Source organism: Thamnophis sirtalis, unplaced genomic scaffold (assembly GCF_051295495.1).
Source record: "Thamnophis sirtalis isolate CommonGarterSnake01/CBP01778 unplaced genomic scaffold, rThaSir2_p1.2 scaffold_3, whole genome shotgun sequence".
NCBI classification, from domain to species: Eukaryota; Metazoa; Chordata; class Lepidosauria; order Squamata; family Natricidae; genus Thamnophis; species Thamnophis sirtalis.
The window spans coordinates 30,401,339-30,420,153 of record NW_028261383.1 but is presented as its reverse complement, the minus strand read 5'-3'; the positions used below and the strand labels follow the sequence as shown (position 1 = coordinate 30,420,153).

At 45.7% G+C, this 18,815-nt stretch overlaps 1 protein-coding gene across 2 annotated transcripts in view; it reads right to left on the bottom strand.

The window, feature by feature from the left end:
• The window catches only part of ABHD16A (abhydrolase domain containing 16A, phospholipase), a 46,454-nt gene that overhangs the window by 20,279 nt on the left and 7,360 nt on the right, over positions 1-18,815 (bottom strand). The window contains exons 2-7 of one of the 2 annotated variants that reach the window (XM_087708495.1): positions 14,769-14,825; positions 12,511-12,577; positions 7,101-7,187; positions 5,428-5,513; positions 4,557-4,630; positions 3,070-3,174 (exon numbers count right to left, since the gene is read on the bottom strand). In XM_087708495.1, the coding sequence (XP_087564621.1) occupies positions 3,070-3,174; positions 4,557-4,630; positions 5,428-5,513; positions 7,101-7,187; positions 12,511-12,577; positions 14,769-14,825 (476 nt within the window). The remainder of the gene's footprint in view (positions 1-3,069; positions 3,175-4,556; positions 4,631-5,427; positions 5,514-7,100; positions 7,188-12,510; positions 12,578-14,768; positions 14,826-18,815) is intronic. The other variant, XM_087708496.1, reaches the window with a different exon arrangement.

Sequence of the window (18,815 nt, the reverse complement as noted above, 5' to 3'; positions counted from 1 at the left end):
CCTTATCTGGTTTGCAGAGCTGACAGGCCGATATCTGCAGGAATCTCAGAGAGTCATGAACTAATTAAGCGGCTTAATTGTCTCCTGCAAACTCCACTCCCCTTTTGCTCCTCTTTTATTTCCTCTGGGAGGGGCCATTCATCATCCACCTGTGGCCTTTCTCCCAAGTCGACCCCTGTTCTTTAGCTATTCCCTTCGTCTGGCAACTCTGTGCATGCACACACTGGGAACAGGCTCCAGCTGTTCGTCTGCCTCACAGATGTCTGACGCTGAAGGCAGCTGATAACTGGCATATGGCCCAGGCCCCCTTCCTGCCTCCAACACAGAGCCCTCATTAGAGCCTTCCCCAGACTCCAGGACTGGCCCATGTTCTTCCCCAACCTCCTCACTGCCCAAATCTGCTGCTAGCTCTGCTGGCCGCTGGTGGGCCACAACAATTTAGTGCTGCATCAAAGCTGTTGTTCACCTTGGGGGGCTGGGTGGGCGTGGCCGACTGTGTGGGCATGGCTAGCTTGACACCACTCACTGGGCGTGGCTGACTGGGTGAGCGTGGCTAGCTTGATACCATTCCCCAAACTGCTGGCATGTTTCCTCTTCGCATTGGGTAGACAATGCCGAAGCGATGTGGCCGGCCCCATACGTTTTCCAGAACGGCCCCAGATCCAACCACGTTGTGGGCCAGATGTGGCCCACGGGCCTTGTGTTTTGACACCCCTGCTCTAGGAGCGCTACAACCTCAGATAGAAAACCTCGATCATTTAACTTTCGCATCCTGGACATAAACTGTTTTCAACTTCTTCCCTCAAGACGACACTATAAGGGCATTGTAAGCCAAAATAATCAGACACAAGGACAGTTGTTTCCCTCATGCCATCACTCTGCTAAACAACTAATTCCCACAACATTTGCCTTATGCCTCTGGGATGTCAAACCACCTAGTAGGACTGTATTGCTATTACTATTATCCAGTGGTGGGTTCCGGATCCCGTTGCAACCGTAGTGTGCAACGGGGCTTGGTATCCACCACATGAATACGTGCAGTATGCCCGCGCCCACGCGCAGCGCCTGCATGCGTACTTACCGCCTGCGACAATCTGCAACACCTCTGCGACGCTCCAGCTGCTCGGCAAAATGTTGCGCAGGCGCCATACGCTCCGTGAGTGTGCGTGGAAGCACCGAAGAGCTCCAATACCAGTAAGGTGCGCGGGTGGGTGGCCCTCTGGAGCATAGTACCGGAATGGTACCCGGTGCTCCCAGCAGGAACCAGTACACCCATACCGGAGCGTACCAGTCGCAACCCACCACTGCTATTATCCTTCTAATCTTTCCTATTATCTAGCAGAAATATTTCCCTAGCTTCTTACGTCTGTAACTTTGTTGTTTGTATCTCATGATTTATATTGATTGCTTCAATAGGAACTACTTCCTAGTTCCTTCTCTTTCTATACTTCTCAATATTTATACCTCGCCTGATCTCACAACTAAGTATGCAAGGTCAAACCTGGTTAGAATTTAAGGCTGCTAACCACAAAAATATAATTAATTTAGAAAAATTAAAAAAAGGCATTGGCAACTATTTCCTTATTGTTCTCAGGAAACAACACAGGCGTTATCTGTCTACTTATCAGAAGTCGAGCTTGACTTGAGGGAAATTTTTACCTTTCTCTAACGTGTCACAGTAGAAACACATTAAGTCTTTGGAATGGTATAGGACAGATGAATGTCTATGGAGCTTCTCAGTCACCCCAAAGATGCTTTTTCCAGAAGGCAACTGGACTTCCTTGTTTTTTCTCCCTTTTGAAAACATTTTCACGTTTCATCCAAGAAGCTTCTTCAGTTATAAGGTTGACCAGGAATCTAATATTTCTATTGACAGCCTTGGGGCAGCCTATTGTTTTGACCTAGGCTTCCCAAGAGCATGAAGCAAATTCCTTGTCCCGACAAAAAAACTCTTTTATTAATTTACTGTGAATTCTGCTCATTCACATCCAGCAAAGTCTTTCAAGGGAGGATTTATAGTCACAGACCTTATCTGGCTTGGAGAGCTGACAGGCCAATTATCTGCAAAACTTGGCAAGGAGTCTCGGAGAGTCACGAACCAATTAAGCGAACTGTCTCCTGCAAACCCCACTCCCCTTTTGCTCCTCTTTATTTCCTCTGGGAGGGGCCATTTATTGTCCACCTTTGTCGTACTCCCAAGTCAACCCCTGTTCTTTAGTGTTCCCTTTGTCTGGCAACTCTGCGCATGTACAGTGGGAACAAGCTCCAGCTGTTCATGCCTCACTGATATGTGATTCTGAAGGCAGCTGATAACTGGCATATGGCTCTGGCCTATCTCTGCCTCCGACACAGAGCCCTCATTCCCTAGACTGCAGGACTGGCCCTTGTTCCTCCCCAACCTCCTCACTGTCTGAATCTGCTGCCAGCTCTGCTGGCCGCTGGCAGGCCACAAGACCTATGTGCTGATGTCATCACTGCCTCTGCAGGTCTTTAAGGTCATGGAAAGTTTCCTCAGGAAAGTCCCTGAGAAAATACCCAATGTCCTTCGAAGACTTTGAAGGGAGGTGGATGGCCCTTTCTGTACTTCCTTATCTTATCTGGAGTGTGCCAGCTTGTCTGGGTGGAGTGTGCCAATGTTTCTGGAGAAGTGGGCAATATAGAAAACATATAAATATGAGTGTTAAAGTCTTCCTTGCTAAGGCCGGGGGTAGAGGGCTCTTTATTCTGCTGAAGACTTGCGTAAAGCTTATCGAGGTAAATACCTGGACTCTGTCTTTCTTTATACCAAGCCACAACTGAAACCAGCAAAACAATAAGTCTTCTTCATAAATCCTTCCATTCCCCACCAGTCAGTTAGAACTGAAGAAGCTTCTTGGATGAGGAGGGAAACTTTTTCAAAGGAAAAAGTCCAGCTGTCTTTTGGAAAAAGCATCTTGGGGATTACTGGGTAGGCATGCAGATGTTTCATGAGTTCAACTAGTCTTTGATATCTGCATAATTTTCTTGCGCCCACAGCCATGCTTCCCCTGCTTCACAAAGGTTAAAGCTGAAAAAAGATAAGACAGATACCTGGCAATTTGGCAGGGCAGCTTCTTGACTGCATGGAGAAAACCATTGATTGCACTTCGATGCTTTGGCTCTGACCGCAACAAGGGGACGTTTCCTGAATCTGACCTGCAAGTGTTTACCAAAATGTTTAATTTACCTACAGTTAATCCATATATTAACTGCTGCTAGAATTGTATTTGCACAAAATTGGAAGAGTGAAGAGATACCTACAGAGGAGAATGTGATCAGGAAAATATTAGAATATTAGTGTGGAAATGAACAGATGAACGCTGGCAATTAAGGAGAAAGAGCAAACTGAATATTACATGGTATGGGATCTATTTTACCAATGGTTAAATAATAAAAATGGAAGTAGAAATAGGGAAACAAAATAAAGAAGATATGTTAAAAGAGATAAGTAAATATTATGACTAGTATGTTGAATATTACAATGTTAATAAGGTAGAATTAATATGTGGAATATTATTATGTTAAAGGTTGCAGAATCAATATTAAATTAACCAAGGATGTTGTAATTTTAATTATTGTCTAACAAAAGCATTTGTACCCAGGTAACACACTGTTCAACTGAAGATGGAAGGATTATATTAAAAATAAAGATAAAATATTACTGAGAAAATGTTTATATCCAAGGGGAAAGATTGTGTCCTCTTTCAAGACTACCAGGGAAAGCACATGAAAACCAGATCACCGAGTGCATTGTCCAGCGATGGCTGAGAATATTGGGGGAATAAGGAATGGAATACAACATCCAGATGGAGGATATAACCTTCAAATATGGTTGGCTGCAGAGGGGATATTCAGCAGGTTCTGACCAGTTCTGGAGAACCTCTAGTGGAAATTTTGAGTAGATTGGACAACCGGTAAATACCACCTCTGATTGGCCCCACCCCCATCTATTCTCTGCCTCCTGAGTCCCAGCTGATCGGGAGGGAATGGGGATTTTGCAGTGTCCTTTCCCTGGAGTGGGGAGGGATTTTACAGTATCCTTCCTCTGCCACACCCCACCAAGCCACACCCCGCCCACAAAGTCACGCCCACAGAACCGGCAGTAAATTTTTTTGAATCCCATCACTGGTTGGGTGGTGCTAAAGTTTTCACAAAATGGCCAGATATAGCATATGCAGGCAAGCAAGCAAGCGAGGAAAGAAAGAGGGAAAGAAAAAAGGAAGGGAAGAAGGAAAGGAAAGAAGGAAAAGGAGAAGATATGGAGAAAGCAGGCCGGCAGGCAAAGATCACTTAAAAATCATACACGCTGATTAGCTAATATGTATATCCCCACCTATGCTATTCATACAAACATATAAGCTATCTTGTGAATGCCTGCCAACAGCCAGCTTTCCTCTGTATTTCTCCATTCAATTCATATCTGTTATCCCATAATATATTTCGTGAACGGCAGCCAAGTTTTCTGTCTCTACTTTGAAAGGAGAGAAGACCCCACAAAATGAAGGTCAGAATAGAATTATTCTCCACTGTCAACTCACCGACTTGTGAACTCATCCCACCGAAAGTCCACAGGCCAGCTTCTGAAGTCAAAATTGTAGCTGGCGAGTTTCTTCTGTGAAGCATTATCAGAAAGAGAAAAAAATGATTAAAAATATGTGGTGTGAGGTTAATGCAATTTCTAAAGTCAGTACCCTTCTTTATGAAGTATGGCCATGAAATAACCTTCTTTGTTTAGACTGCTTAGATAGTTTCTGTCAGAGTTTGTTGCAGCAATCACATCCAGAAAGCACACACAGGTAACTGATTCAGCAGGATTCATTAACTTCTCTTTATATATAATATAACACATGAAGAAAATATACAATATCAAAAGCAGGTTTTCCAACGTGGTAGTAAATACAAGCAAAACACAGGCAGAGGAGAGAATAGTTTCAGTTCAGACTAGTTTAAAGCTCAGCAGACTCAGAGCTATACTACAGAAGTTAATCTAAGCCACGCCCAGGCTCCTTGCTGTCTCCATGTTGCTCACACAGCAAATACTGTTTCAGTTTCTAAACAGCCCTAATTGGCTCACCTATTGTCTATTCCAGTCTATGAACATTCATACTCTGACCGTTTCCTTTTCTAAGTTCAGAGAACATTCTAAAATATCTAAATGAATGCAGGACAAAATACAAGCAACCCTCTCTTCAAGCCACCCAAAATTTAGTCTTCTTAAAAAGAGAATGCATATTAAGGCTGAAGGCTGTGCAACAGCCAACATAAATAAACATCTTTCTTGGGTTCTAACTAGGACTTTGTTTTGGTTTCCTTGATTTAAAATGAAAAACAGCAAATATGATTATTCCCCAATCACATATTTTATAATTTGATATGCAACATGAATAATAAGTACCCTGCTACCCTTACCTTGTGTTCAGGTGTGCCATACCGGTGGGCATCTTCAAGGATGGTAATGAACTGGATGTACTGAGGATTTGTCCAGCGCCCGATGCCTGAAAAGAAGCAGGAAACTTTTTAGTGACTGGGGCCCTAAACAGTCCATTTTGCTCGGCGTTCCCACCCAGGGAACCTATGAGGTGCTATTTCCTTTCCCTTCAAATCCTTCCCTGAAGATTCAACCTATCAGTACTCATAACAACCCTCTATTATTATTTCTATCAATGCTGTTGCCATGCCTGCAAGCCATCTTTCCTTTTTGGACCTCAGGCCTGCCACACATTCCACTGTGGGAAAATGGGAGGGGGGATTATATGGAGTGGGCTGATACGTAGCCATAACAACATTCTACTTAGAAACTCAAGGTCGTCTTTGTCTCTGCACCTGCCCCGAACTGGATGGGAGAAATCTGTCTTCGTGGCAGTGGAAGATTGGGACCATGTGATGTAATTGTGGGAGTTGGGGCAGGATCTTGAACTTTCAACTGGGTGGGAAAACCAGGAAGCTTTCAGATTCTGGTTTTCCCGGATGGGCCAACGTGGCTCTTTTAATAAATCGGAACTTTGAAGAATCTCTTGCCTCAGATTCTGATTTTATATTGGATGCTATTTGGAACCCTGACAGCTGTCTCTACTGATGTAAGAGAGACGATCAGCCTGAGCCCGAGGGCGCCAGGGCATTAAAGGCATCATCATTCTTGAGTCCCTTCGGCGCCCACAAGAGATCCAAGCCCTCCTTGAAATTCCGTTGGCTCTTATCTGTTGCCAATTTAGTGGTTCAGATCCTTCTAGTGTTAAACCTGTCGCCATTTGAACAAGTTGCCGTGCTTTCTGATTTATTGCACCAGACACTTGTATTAGTAATAGCAATAAGACTTATATACCACTTCACAATGCTGTACAGCCCTAAGTGGTTTTACAGAGTCAGCATATTACCCTCAACAATCTGGGTCCTCATTTTACCCACCGCAAAAGGATGGAAGGCTGAGTCAACCTTGAGCCAGTGAGATCCGAACTGCCAAACTGCAGTCAGCCGGCAGTCAGCAGAAGTAGCCTGCACTTTAACCACTGTGCCACCCCAGCTCTTATCTCACTTTCCTTCACTGCTGAAGTTTAGAACAGAAGCAACTCCAGGGCTTAGATTTTGGCTCTTACAAGTAGTCCTCAATTTACGACAACTTGATTAGCAAGGCTTTGGATAAAGTAACTTATGGCCCCTCCTCAATGTTATGGCGTATCGTCACACCAGCCTTATGGTCATGTCGCAATTTGGGTGCTTGCCACATTTATGACGGTTGCAGCATCTTGTGGTCATGTGATCGTGTTTTACAACTTTCCCAGTCAACTTCCAATAAGAAAGTCAATTGGGGAAGCCAGAATCACTTAATGCCCACATGCTTTGCTTAACGACCATGGTAGAAATGGTTGCAAAATTGGATCTGCTTCCAGGATGTCTGGCTTAATGACCCCATCACTTAGTTCTGCACCCAAATATGGTTGTAAGTCACCTGTATTACCGTGAATACAACTCAACTCAGGTACAACTTCATAAACACAGAGACCAGATTCCAAACCTAGTTAAAGTATGGCTTTCCCGAGTCAGTAGACCTACCACCCAACATCCAGACCCATCAAAGCACACACCTCTTAGACAGGCAATCCCAGCCAAGAGTAGTAGCATGGTCCCGGCATAGTGAGAAATAGCAACAACTTTCGGCATGGTTAAATACCCTGGAAAGAAAGAAAGGAAAAGAAAGGGAAGGGGTTGAGAGCGAGCAATTGGCACATCAAAGGCTAAGAATGCATTGTTTTTACTTAGAAAGGAAGAGGGGTTGATTACTGACTTCCCTAATCTGCCCTCCGGATGTTCTAGGATGGCAACTCTATGACTTTCCAGCTAATAGACGTCTTTTAATTGAGAACTGAGGTGGATGAAACCTACTTTCAGACAGCTAAAAATAAAATGCAATACAGTTTTCTTGGCTATTCCTCATCCTAATCAAAAGTTCCAACTCTACCATTTTGAAATAGTCCTCAAAATAGCATTCACATCTTTAAGAGGGAAACCTTTACCAGTAAATACACACACACACACACCCCAATCTTATTCCATAAAGAAACCAGGCTGAAGATGATTTTGATGTTGCAAAAACTGCAGAATGGTATTTGCTAGTTCGTTGTTCCGAATGATTTAACCCAGCTGGGTGACTTTGGGCCAGTCCCTCTCTCTCAATTCTAGGAAGAAGACAGCAAAAGCGAACCATTCTGAAAATGTTGCTAAGAAAATAGCAGGGACTTATCGGTTGCCTTGCTTAGCCATGGAAATTGTGGTCGTAAGCCGAGGACTACCCTTATTACGAGATACTGGCTAAGCCACGGATCAAGATATTCCATGCCATAAACGTATCCCGCTGCAGTGTGTTTGTCTAGTAATACTGGTAGATTTTTGTAATAACACAGGAGTTCTGAATAAACATTTTCATGGGAGAAGCAAGCACGCACCCAATCCTACATCCTTACTTGGCCTTGAAAGTGTTCATTCAGAACCCCAATTTTATTCCAAAAATCTACCAGCATTATGATGTTTCCCCAAAAATAAGACCCGGTCTTATTTATTTTTTGCCACCAAAAAAAGGCACCAGGTGTTATTTTCGGGGAATGTCTTCCACTGATTCACCTCATGGCAGAGGCACTAACAGCCACGCCCGGCATGAGCTCACTGCCAGCCCACTTCCGCTGCTCACGCACGTCCCCCCCCCCCACCGACCTCCATTTCGTTGTCAGAGGCCTTCAGGAAAGGCCTCAGCAGCTGAGAAACAGGCTCCGGAGTGATGCGTGTGGCGCCCCCTGGCTTCCAGAAAGGACTCTGACAGTGAAATGAGGCGAGGGGGCACCGTGCGCGTCAATCTAGAGCCCGTTTGCTGACTGGAGAGGCCTTTTCTGATGGCCTCTGATGGCGAACCGGAGGCTGGTATGATGCGTACAAGCAGTGGCAAGCAGCCGAACTAGATGGTCAAGGCGAGGCAGGTGTCGGGGTGTGTGAGGCCTGGCTGCAACGGTCTGAAAGTAAGCAGTTCAACACTCCTCCTCCTACTATCCCCCCTCTTTGCTTGATTTTTACCCATGTGCCTCGCCCCACCCTGAGCAACCGGGTGCAAGAGAATGGACGGGGTCTTAACTAGGGCTTATTTTGGGCACACATGTAAAATCAAGCTAGGGCTTATTTTCGGGATAGGCCCTATTTTCAGAGAAACACGGTACTAGACACCCATGCTTACCATTACCTAATCCTCACACTGAGGCTTTTGTTTACCCCTGAATTTCCGCTGCCTTGTCATGTGAAAAAAGCTTTCTATGAAAAAACATAAGGCTTCCATATACATCAGCCCTTCAAATATAAAATGGCTAAGTTAGTGTCTCGTTTCTTTGTGTATGTGTGTGTGTGTGTGATGCTGCTACTCTGTTTTGCAAATATTATCTCAAAGAGCAGTTCTCTCCATTTCCGAATGAAGGATCAATTCAGCCTAAATTCTGCGTATTGGTAAAAGGAAAGGAGCCAGAGACAGAGGTGAAATCCAGCAGGTTCTGAAGAACCGGTAGTGGAAATTTTGAGTAGTTTGGAAAACCGGCAAATGCCACCTCTGGCTGGCCCCAGTGGGGTGGGAATGGAGATTTTGCAGTATCCTACCCCTGCCACACCTACCAAGCCACGCCCACCAAGCCATGCCCACGGAACTGGTAGTAAAAAAAATTGAATTTCACCACTGGCCAGAGATAATCCTTTTATAAAAGTCCAATGGCCACGGAGAAACCTGTGTTGTAAGCCAGTTTTCTTTGTTTTGGGCCAAAGATGACATTTTTAAAACCTGAGTGATGTTCCAGAGACACCCACTCTCCCACCAAAATGGGCAGGAACTCAGAAATCTACCGCTTTCATTCAATTGACCTTAACACCAATCAAAATGAAGGACATACAGTTAAAGGCCAGCTAAGTGGCAGAACCAAGCTGACCCTGGCTGATTTTTGAAAAACCCAACAGGTTTTTTTTTAGTACTTGGACAGGAGACCACAAGGAAAAGAAGAAGAGAAGTTGAAAAACCACCCTGGAAGAAGGCGGTGGCAAAGAGGTATTATTTGCCAAGAAAGCTATATGGTAGCTCCCCATATCATTGCTGGAAACTGAGTTTGATAAAGAAAGCATGATCTCTTTAAAGGGAGAATTCCAGAGATCGATCTCTACGTTTCCCAATTTTTCCATTCCGCTGTGATTTAGGAGCCGTGCCTGAAGAAGATTTGGGGGTGGCCAAGTGGGCATTTTGCCCATCAATAATGGCCTTGAGGCAAAGCCAAAGCAAAGAATCAGCAATTTCAGTTGGAGACTCAAGGCACTGATGACTTCAAGGTGCTTTTTCAGGAGGCAACTGGACTTTCTTGTATTTTTTTTCTTTTGAAGTGGTTTCCATTCCCCTTCCATCCACTCAGAGCTGAAGAAGCTTCTTGGATGAGAAGCAAAATGTCTTCGAAAGAAAAAAAAAACAAGTAAGTCCAGTTGCCTCTTGAAAAAGCACCTTTGGGACAAACCTGACCCATGAGTTGTAAATAAAATATTAGACAAATTTCACAGCTCTTGAATTGTTTGTGGTTTTTTGGTGGTTATTTCTAGCAAGAAGGTAAAGGAAATGTATGTCATTAATCAGAAAACATTTCATTGCAGCTTTTCCCAATAAAAACTGGCATATTTTTGCCTAATTCAAATAGCAGCTCAGAATTTTTCACCCACGTTACTGAGAAAGTTCAAGGAGCATTTTAGATGGCCTACTCTTTCATTCTTGAAATCATGTTCACATTAGAGTTAATGTATTGTTTGGGCAAAACAAGAAATAAATTGCAACCTTAGCATTTTCAGAGTAACTTAGCATTTCTCTTGTAAGGTGTACTCGGTCTTTCCACAGTGACTAAGGGCAGGATATGCCTGAGTGGAAGGACTTTTATGTGCAATTTTAAAAAGATTCCTCCTGCAGATTCTAATGCAGTTTGAGGTGATATTTTGGGGAAAGTACCTTTTCTTAAAACGGGCAGAATGCTGTCAAAAAAAAAAATGACAGATGTGGTATGCAATCCTAACTAATTCATTTGAATCTCTACAGACGTTAAGGCAGCTATGAGTTATCAGCACTTCGTTCAAAGTATCCTCTGATCCAGAAAGCTGGACTGGGCTGCTTGATACAGCTCATCCTAGGCCATTGCAGTCCTGGAACCATTTTGGAAATCTTCAGGGATGCCACAACAAGACCAGTTGCTGCTGTGGAAATGTAAGGGGGGGAGATAGAGATAACTGAAAAGGGGGGGGTGGTGGAGATTGTAGCCAAAATAACATTTTTTCCGGTAGGAGCCAAGGATGTCCCTACCAGGTGTTTGGAAGGCAGCCGAAGGAGGACTGTGACCTGATTGGACCATGTGATGGATGTTTGACCTGGGTACAAGGACTCTGGGTTTTGATTTGGGTGGGGAAAACCTGGGGGGGGGTTCCTTCAGAGTCGGGTTTTCACCAGCTGTGCCAATATGGCACTGATGGCGAACCTTTTCGACACTTAGTGCCGAAACTGGGACGCGTGCGCATGTGCACGCATGCGCATGCCAGAGCACCGGAAATCTGATCGGTGCGCATGCGTGGGCCAGCCAGCTGGTCTTCGTGCACACTGGAGCACGAAGATCAGCTCGCCGGTGAGTGTATGTCTGTTTTTTGGTCATTTTTGGCTTTTACTTGGGACATTTTTTTGGGCTGCTTTTGGCCCGAAAAATTGCCTGAAAACAGCCTGTTTGGGGGGCATTTTTGGGGCTGTTTTCAGGCCATTTTCCCATGCTCCAGCGCCCACGAAGACCAGCCGGCCGGCGCGCCAGAATGCAGAAGAGCAGCTGACGATGGTGCGCGTGCCCACAGAGAGGGCTCTGCGTGCCAACTTTGGCACACGCGCCATAGGTTCGCCATCCCGGCAATATGGCATTCCTAATAAATTCTTACTTTGAGGAAACTCCAGGCCACAAGAGTTTTGATTTCACTGGGTTTATTACTTGGAACCCTGACAGCCATGATGATGCAATTGTCTCCTGCCTTCACGCATTGGTAGCTGTGTCCCAAGGTATCCATCCTGCAGATATTTTTTCTTGAATCAGCCTGCAAATGCCAGGAACTGAGCGAGTGACCTAGTAGCATGCATAGATAATCCTCAACTTGCAACCTTTCGTTTTGTCACCATTCAAAGTTACTGTTTGCCACACTTAACACCCGTTGCAGCGCCCCCCGCCCCCCTACCCCATGGCCACGTGATCAGAATTCGGGCACTTGACAACTGGCTTATATTTATGATGGCTACAGTGTCCCCTGGGACATGTCTCTTTTGCGACATTTTGACAAGCAAACTCAATGGAGAAGCCAGATTCACTTAGCAACAGCACTTAAAACTTATGAACTGCTTCACAGTGTTTACAGAGACAGCATACGCCCAACAATCTGGGTCCTCATTTTACCGACCTCGGAAAGATGGGAGGCTGAGTTCAACCTTGAGCCTGGGGAGGATCGAACTGCCAAACTGCAGGCAGCTGGCAGTCAGCAGAAGTAGACTGCAGTACTGCACCCTAACCACTGCGTCAGCGTGGCTCTTAACAACTGTGTTACTAACTTAAACGAACTGCAGCAATTCACTTCACAACCATGGCCAGGGAGGGCGTAAAATGGGGCAAAACTCAATCAGTATCTCGTTTAGCAACAGAAATTCGGGGCTCAACTGAGGTTCTAAGTTGAGGACTACCTGTATACATGACCATGAGGCTGTGTGTCTCCTGGCATCATTTCCAAGTCCCAGAATCTGTCCAACAGAGCACCCCCCCCACCTCCCTGATTTGGTGACCTGCAGTGGGCATCAGAGGTGATCACTGACCTCTCCTCAAGGGGGGGGGGGGACCAGAGCAAGCAAAGGGTAACCGTCCTACAGCTATGGAGCAGAGAGGCAGCCTCTTAATACCCAACGGTTCACACAGGAACAGCATCCCATACCTTTTCTGTACAGGTAAAACACAGCGAGCGGGGAGGAGTAATAGGAAATGGACCACAGCACAGAAGCCTGCAAGAACAGAGCAAAGGGAGGGGTGAGTTACACAGAGAACCAACGTTTCCAAGAATCTTTGCAAAGCCGGCCGGTTGTTCACGTGCCCCGAGAGAGAGGAGCTGGGTGAAAAGCAGCAGAGAGAGAGCTGAGAAGGCGACGGAAAGCAGAGTGGTTGAAGCCAACAGGGAACCGACTCTGGCAAGAGCGACATCGCTCAGAGAAGGGGTGTGCCCATAGCTACTCCTGAAAAGCCACGGGGGACTGTTACTGTGAGTAAACACGCTTTCATTGTCCTCCTAATGAGCTCTTGCTTCTCTCAACAGCTTCCCTAAACCGGGCAATATTCCAAGTGAGGGGAGAGGTTGAAATGGACTTCAGCTCTCCTTTCCCCTCGCTGCAGAATAAGGTGGCAGGACTCAATGCAATATCTGTTTCATAATAAGAGGCCCTCCTATTTCCTTATTTATACTTCCTTTATTATTTTTTATAAATAATTCATTTTTTTTACAGAACAAGAAACCCTGTGAGGTCACCCATCTGGCTTTCATGCCTAAAGAAAGGCTAGAACTCACTGTCACCTGGTTTCGAGTCTGGTGCCTTAACCACTAGACCAGTGATGGTGAACCACGCAGAAACATCGCCTGTGCGTACTTGCCGCGCCGCGTTCCGGAAAAGCCAAACTTCCGGGTTCTAGCGCGTATGATGATCAGTAGGCCAGCGCGCATGCGCAGGAAGGTTTTCAAAGGGGGCGTCTTCTGGAAAAGCCAAACTTCCGGGTTCTGGCACGCATGCACACCCGACAATCAGCTGGCCGAAGCACACGCACACACTGGTTTTCGGTACTGCTGCGCACGCAAAGGACAGCTGATCATTGCGCGCACATGTGCGCCAGAAATCCAGAAGGCAAACAGGGAAGGCCGCACATGCCAGGAGACATGTCTTCGTGTGCCACTTTGGACATGCGTGCTATAGGTTCGCCACCACAGCCCTAGACCAAACTGGCTCTCAAATAAATAAATAAAAGTAAATAAATAAAACGCAAAGGACCGCAAACATTCAAAGCATTCTCATGTGATATTTAATTCAAGGGCTTCTTTAAGGAGAATAAAGCATCTAATATTTCACCTGTAAACGAGATTTAAGAGAAAATGCTATCATTCTAATCCAAGCATGATAAAGGCAGGGTAGATAAAAATCAATTTTTTTAAAAAAATAATGATTTTTTAAAATTTAAACTGGACTTTTATCAAATTTATTTTAATAGAATGCTTTTGGAGTAAGAATCTATCCAAAGATAGTTTTCTATTTAAGATACATTAATAATTTAGTTTACCCCGCATGAAATGGAGCTTAGTTATGTAGGATGAGGCTGCATATTCTGCAATATTGGGACAACGCAGGTCAGAGGAAAAGCCTCTGCAGGACAGAGATGACAGTAGCTCTTTAAAAATTTGATTTAAATCAAGTTGATTTAAAACATGGTTTAAATGGTGATTTAAATCGACTTGATTTAAATCAAATCCACCCTGGAAAAAAAAGTTATTTTACACTTATTTAACAGCTGTAAAACCTACACAGAAGTGTAGAGCCTGGAGGATACACTGCAGGTAGTCCTCGACTTACAACCATCCATTCAGTGGCTGAACAAAGTTATAACGGCACTAAAAAAAAAGTGACGTAGGACCATTTTACACATTTACCACCATTGCACACTTATGACCTGATGGTCATGTGATCGAAATTCAGACACTTGGCAAATGACTCATATTTATGACGTTGCAGGGTCCCAGGGTCACCTAATCCCCTTTTGCGACCTTCTGACAAACAAAATCGATAGGGAAGCCAGATTCACTTAACAACCGTGCTGCTAACTTAACAACGGCAGTGATTCGCTTAACAATGGTGGCAAGAAAGGTTGTAAAATGGGGCAAAACTCACTTAAAAACGGTCTTGTTTATCAGTGGAAAATTTGGGCTAAATTGTGGTCATAAGTCAAGGACTATCTGTATTATTTTACGGGGGGGGGGAGGAAGAAAACAGAGAAAACAGGGAAATATTTACAGCAAAATGCTTTGTTCTTCTTTCAAGAGGATCATTCTGGAATGTGACTGGCACAAGCACAAATGTGTACAAATCACTCTCTAGACTGTGAAGTTGTTATTTTCCTTTCTCCTTCTTCCCAAAATGAAATGGAGGAGACACTCACCAGCGCAAGGATGCTGTCTGCATGTTTTTCAAGGGTCCGTGGCTGGTAATACGATTCCTGTTGAAAGAAACAAGACATTTGCTGAGCTTGGGTTTCAAGTTGCCAATCAGCCAGCCAACCAACCAATCAAGTCATCAACTTTATAGCTGTTCTGACCTAGGCTTCTTCCCCAGCAGCACAAAGCCGAGACCTCGTCCCGATAAACCCCTTTTATTCAATTGACAGTGAATTCCTCTCCAGCAAAGTCTTTCCTCTCCCGCAGTCTTTCAAGATAGTTCACAATTACCGACCTTTATCAGACTTGGAGAGTGGTCAGGCCGATATCTTTCAGATGTTGCAATACTTGGCAAGAAGGCAGGAATGAACTAATTGTCTCCTGCAAACTCCACTCCCCTTTCGCTCCTCTTTTATTTCCTCTGGGAGGGGCCATTCATTGTCCAGCTGTGGCCTTACTCCCAAGTCGATCCTTGTTCCTTAGCTGTTCCCTTCATCTGGCAACTCTGCATTCGCACACTGGGAACGGGCTCCAGCTGTTCTTCTGCCCCACTGATGTCTGACTCTGAAGGCAGCTGATAACTGTCAGATGGCCCTGGCCCCCTCTCTGCCTCTGACACAGAGCCCTCGTCAGAGCCTTCCCCAGACTCCAGGACTGGCCCATGCTCCTCCTCAACTTCCTCCTCACTGTCCGAATCTGCTGCCAGCTCTGCTGGAGGGCCACAACAATGGTGATTAATGAACCACTGGATTTGCACCTACTGTATAAATAATGTGATCTCCAGGCTGGAATACTGCAATGTGCTCTACATGGGGCTGCCCTTGAGGAGCATCCGGCGACTTCAGCTAGTGCAGAACGCAGCCGCGCGAGTGATTGCGGGTGCACCTCGATTCACCCGCATAACACCTATCCTCCGCGAGCTGCGCTGGCTGCCTGTCGATCTCCGGATGCGCTTCAAGGTGCTATTAATCACCCATAAAGCCCTACATGGCAGTGGATCTGGATATTTGAGAGACCGCCTTCTGCCAATTACATCCCTGCGACCAATACGATCCCATAGACTAGGCCTCCTCCGTATCCCATCGGCCAGCCAGTGTCGGCTGGCAACCACAAGGAGGAGGGCCTTTTCAGCAGTAGCCCCGGCCCTTTGGAATGAGCTCCCTGTGGAGATTCGTACCCTCTCCACCGTCCAAGCCTTCCGCACAGCCCTGAAGAACTGGCTCGCCCGTCAGGCCTGGGGATAAGGATAGTTACCCCTCCCGAATGATGAATGTATGTTGCCTACCATTTTATGATATGTCTCTATCTTGATGTGTGTATTCCCCTCCTTCCCAGTTTTATGTGAGCCGCCCTGAGTCCCCTCAGGGAAAAGGGCGGCCTACAAATTCTAATAAAACTCAAAAACTCAAAAAATAACAATGTTCTCAAAACTTTTTTCTAAGGCAGTTTAACTATTTGAGAAAAAAAAAAAGAGATTTGGACTAACAATGCTAACTACAGAGCCGTGGTGGAGCAGTGCTTGGAACATAGGACTGCAGGCTACTTCTGCTGGTCACCGGCTGCCAGAAGTTTGGCTCAAGATTGACTCAATCTTCCATCCTTCCCAGGTCGGTAAAATGAGGACCTGGATTGTTTGGGGGCAATAGGCTGACTCCGTAAACTGCTTAGAGAGGCAATGTGAAGCAATATATAAGTCAAAGTATTATTGCTTCATGGTGTGCAGCAAGTTACACAAATTGGCTGGTTATTAATTTTATACTTCCGAGCCTGGAACAGACATGTAATGGGCTGAGGTTTACCCTCAGAAAACCAATGAAAAGTGGTACTGTATGGAGAAAAGGGAATAGCTATGGAGTTTTATGAGCCACAGACCGGGTTAATCAATCCACCAACACAAACCTGGCTCTGTAGTACTATGGAACTAGATTTCCAAATTAGAACCCCAAATCACTACTGTTAAAACAACTGGAAGTCAGAAATCCTACAAATCAACCAGAGATCTACCCCGGCGTGTTATTCAGCCAGTTTGGACTGGTTTGCGTGAACCGGATGCTAATTTTACATCTGGTTCGCCGAACTGGTAGTTGCAAGAACTCACTGGCCCTGCCCACCCCACTCCGCCCCTCCCAGGCACCTCCATGCGGCCCGTTTTGGATGCCAGGTAAGTGCAGGGCCCTTGCAGAGGCTCTGGGAGGGCGAAAAACGGGCCTCCCAGAAGTTCGGAAACAGGTCTGTTTCTGGCCTCCAGAGCCCAGGGGAGGCTGTTTTCACCCTCCCAGAGGCTCTACAAAAATCTCCGGAGCCAGGGAAGGTCAGAAAACTCTCCCCCTCCCCTGCTGTGATGAAGGAAGCCGAGTAGGCCATGCCCACCATGGCCACGCCCACCCAGCAACTGGGCAAAGAATAGGTTGCTAAAATTTTTCAATCCCACTCCTGGATCCAATTTCTGCCCAGTTCTGTGCAATTGATGTCTCTTACTTTATATTTCTGTTTATATGTTGCAGAACTACCAACTCCCAATTTTTTCTGACTCCTAGGGAATCCCCAGATCAAGGTGTCCCCAACAAATATTTTGCATCTTAAAATCTTCTCCAACATCTAAAAAGTGAGCAACAAATAAACTTTTCACTTTATCCTCTGTGGCGCTGGTAGATCACCGGACTCTGCAACCCTTAGAGGCAATAAAGGATGCTAAAAATGAAAACTGGGCTCCCTATTAAGTTTGGGAGGGTGGGGAAATCACCTGTTCCCGTCTTAGCCATAGAACGGTAATCTGGGGTTCGGACATCCTTTCATTTTAGGATCAAAGACCGCTTGCTAATATGTAAAGCTGGCCCCTGGCACTTTACAACTCTTTCTAAAGCCATGTGTAATCCACACACAAGCTACTGTCTGCCTGAATGACAGTAGCATAAGGTGATCCTGGCAGATGAGCAAGAATCCCTTGCGCAAGCATCAAAAGGTTCGCAAAGGATTACTTCTGAAATTATATGCAGTAATCTCAAGCATCTTGCCCTTTGTTCCCTGGATGGGAAAAAAGAAGATACGAGTACGTATTTTAGACTTCCCCTGCAAAACTCATTTTCACCTATCTTGTGTGTATCTTCCTGTGGAACAATATGTTGCTTGCACAAGATAATTTAGATCAGGGGTGTCAAACTCAAGGGCCGGGGGCCGGATCCGGCCCACGGGGTGCTTAGATCTGGCTCGCAGGGCCGCCCTGGAAACAGCAAAGGACAGGCCCACAGGGGACTCTGCCAGCAAAAATGGAGCTCGGGAGGGCTGTGTGTGGCCCTCCCAAGCTCATTTTTCACTGGTAGAGGGTTCCAGGAGGCCATCACAGCTGAAAACTGAGCTCATGAGGGCCACGGATGGCACCCCCAAGCTCCGTTGTCCCTGGCAGAGGGTTGCAGGAGGCCGTTGCACCCGAAAATGGAGCTCGGGAGCCCGTTTTCACTTGGGCCACCATAGGCCCCCTGACCTGAGTGACGTCGAGCTAGCCGTGCTCACCAGTGGTGGGTTTCAAAAATTTTGGGAACCTCTTCTGTAAGTGTGGCCTGCTTTCCGGGTCCACTGGTGGAACCTCTTCTAACCGGTTCAGTAGATTTGATGAACCGGTTCTATTGAACCGGTGCGAACCTGTAGGAACCCACCTCTCGTGCTCACCCTGGCCACGCCAACTCTGTCCTCCCCCCCCCCCCAAAGTCAAATACAACCCTGATGTGGCCCTCAATGAAATTGAATTTGACACCCCTGATTTAGATTATATTTTTCCAACCTCTTGGTGCAGTGAGTATATTACCTTCCAGAATTCCCATAAATTTCAGGCTGGAAATCTGGGACATTTAAGATCCAGAAGATCTGGGAAGGAAACTACCATAGAAAAAAATCTTTCCAACTTTCTAAATCACATCCCTTCTCTCCCACAAGCTCCCCCCTCTCCTGCCAATGTAATTAAAATACCAATGTAAAAAGGTCAAGCACAGGTCTTTTATTATTGTTATAAGATTGGTATCAGAGCTCAGGGGCTTGCAAGGTCTTTGGAGAAAGCA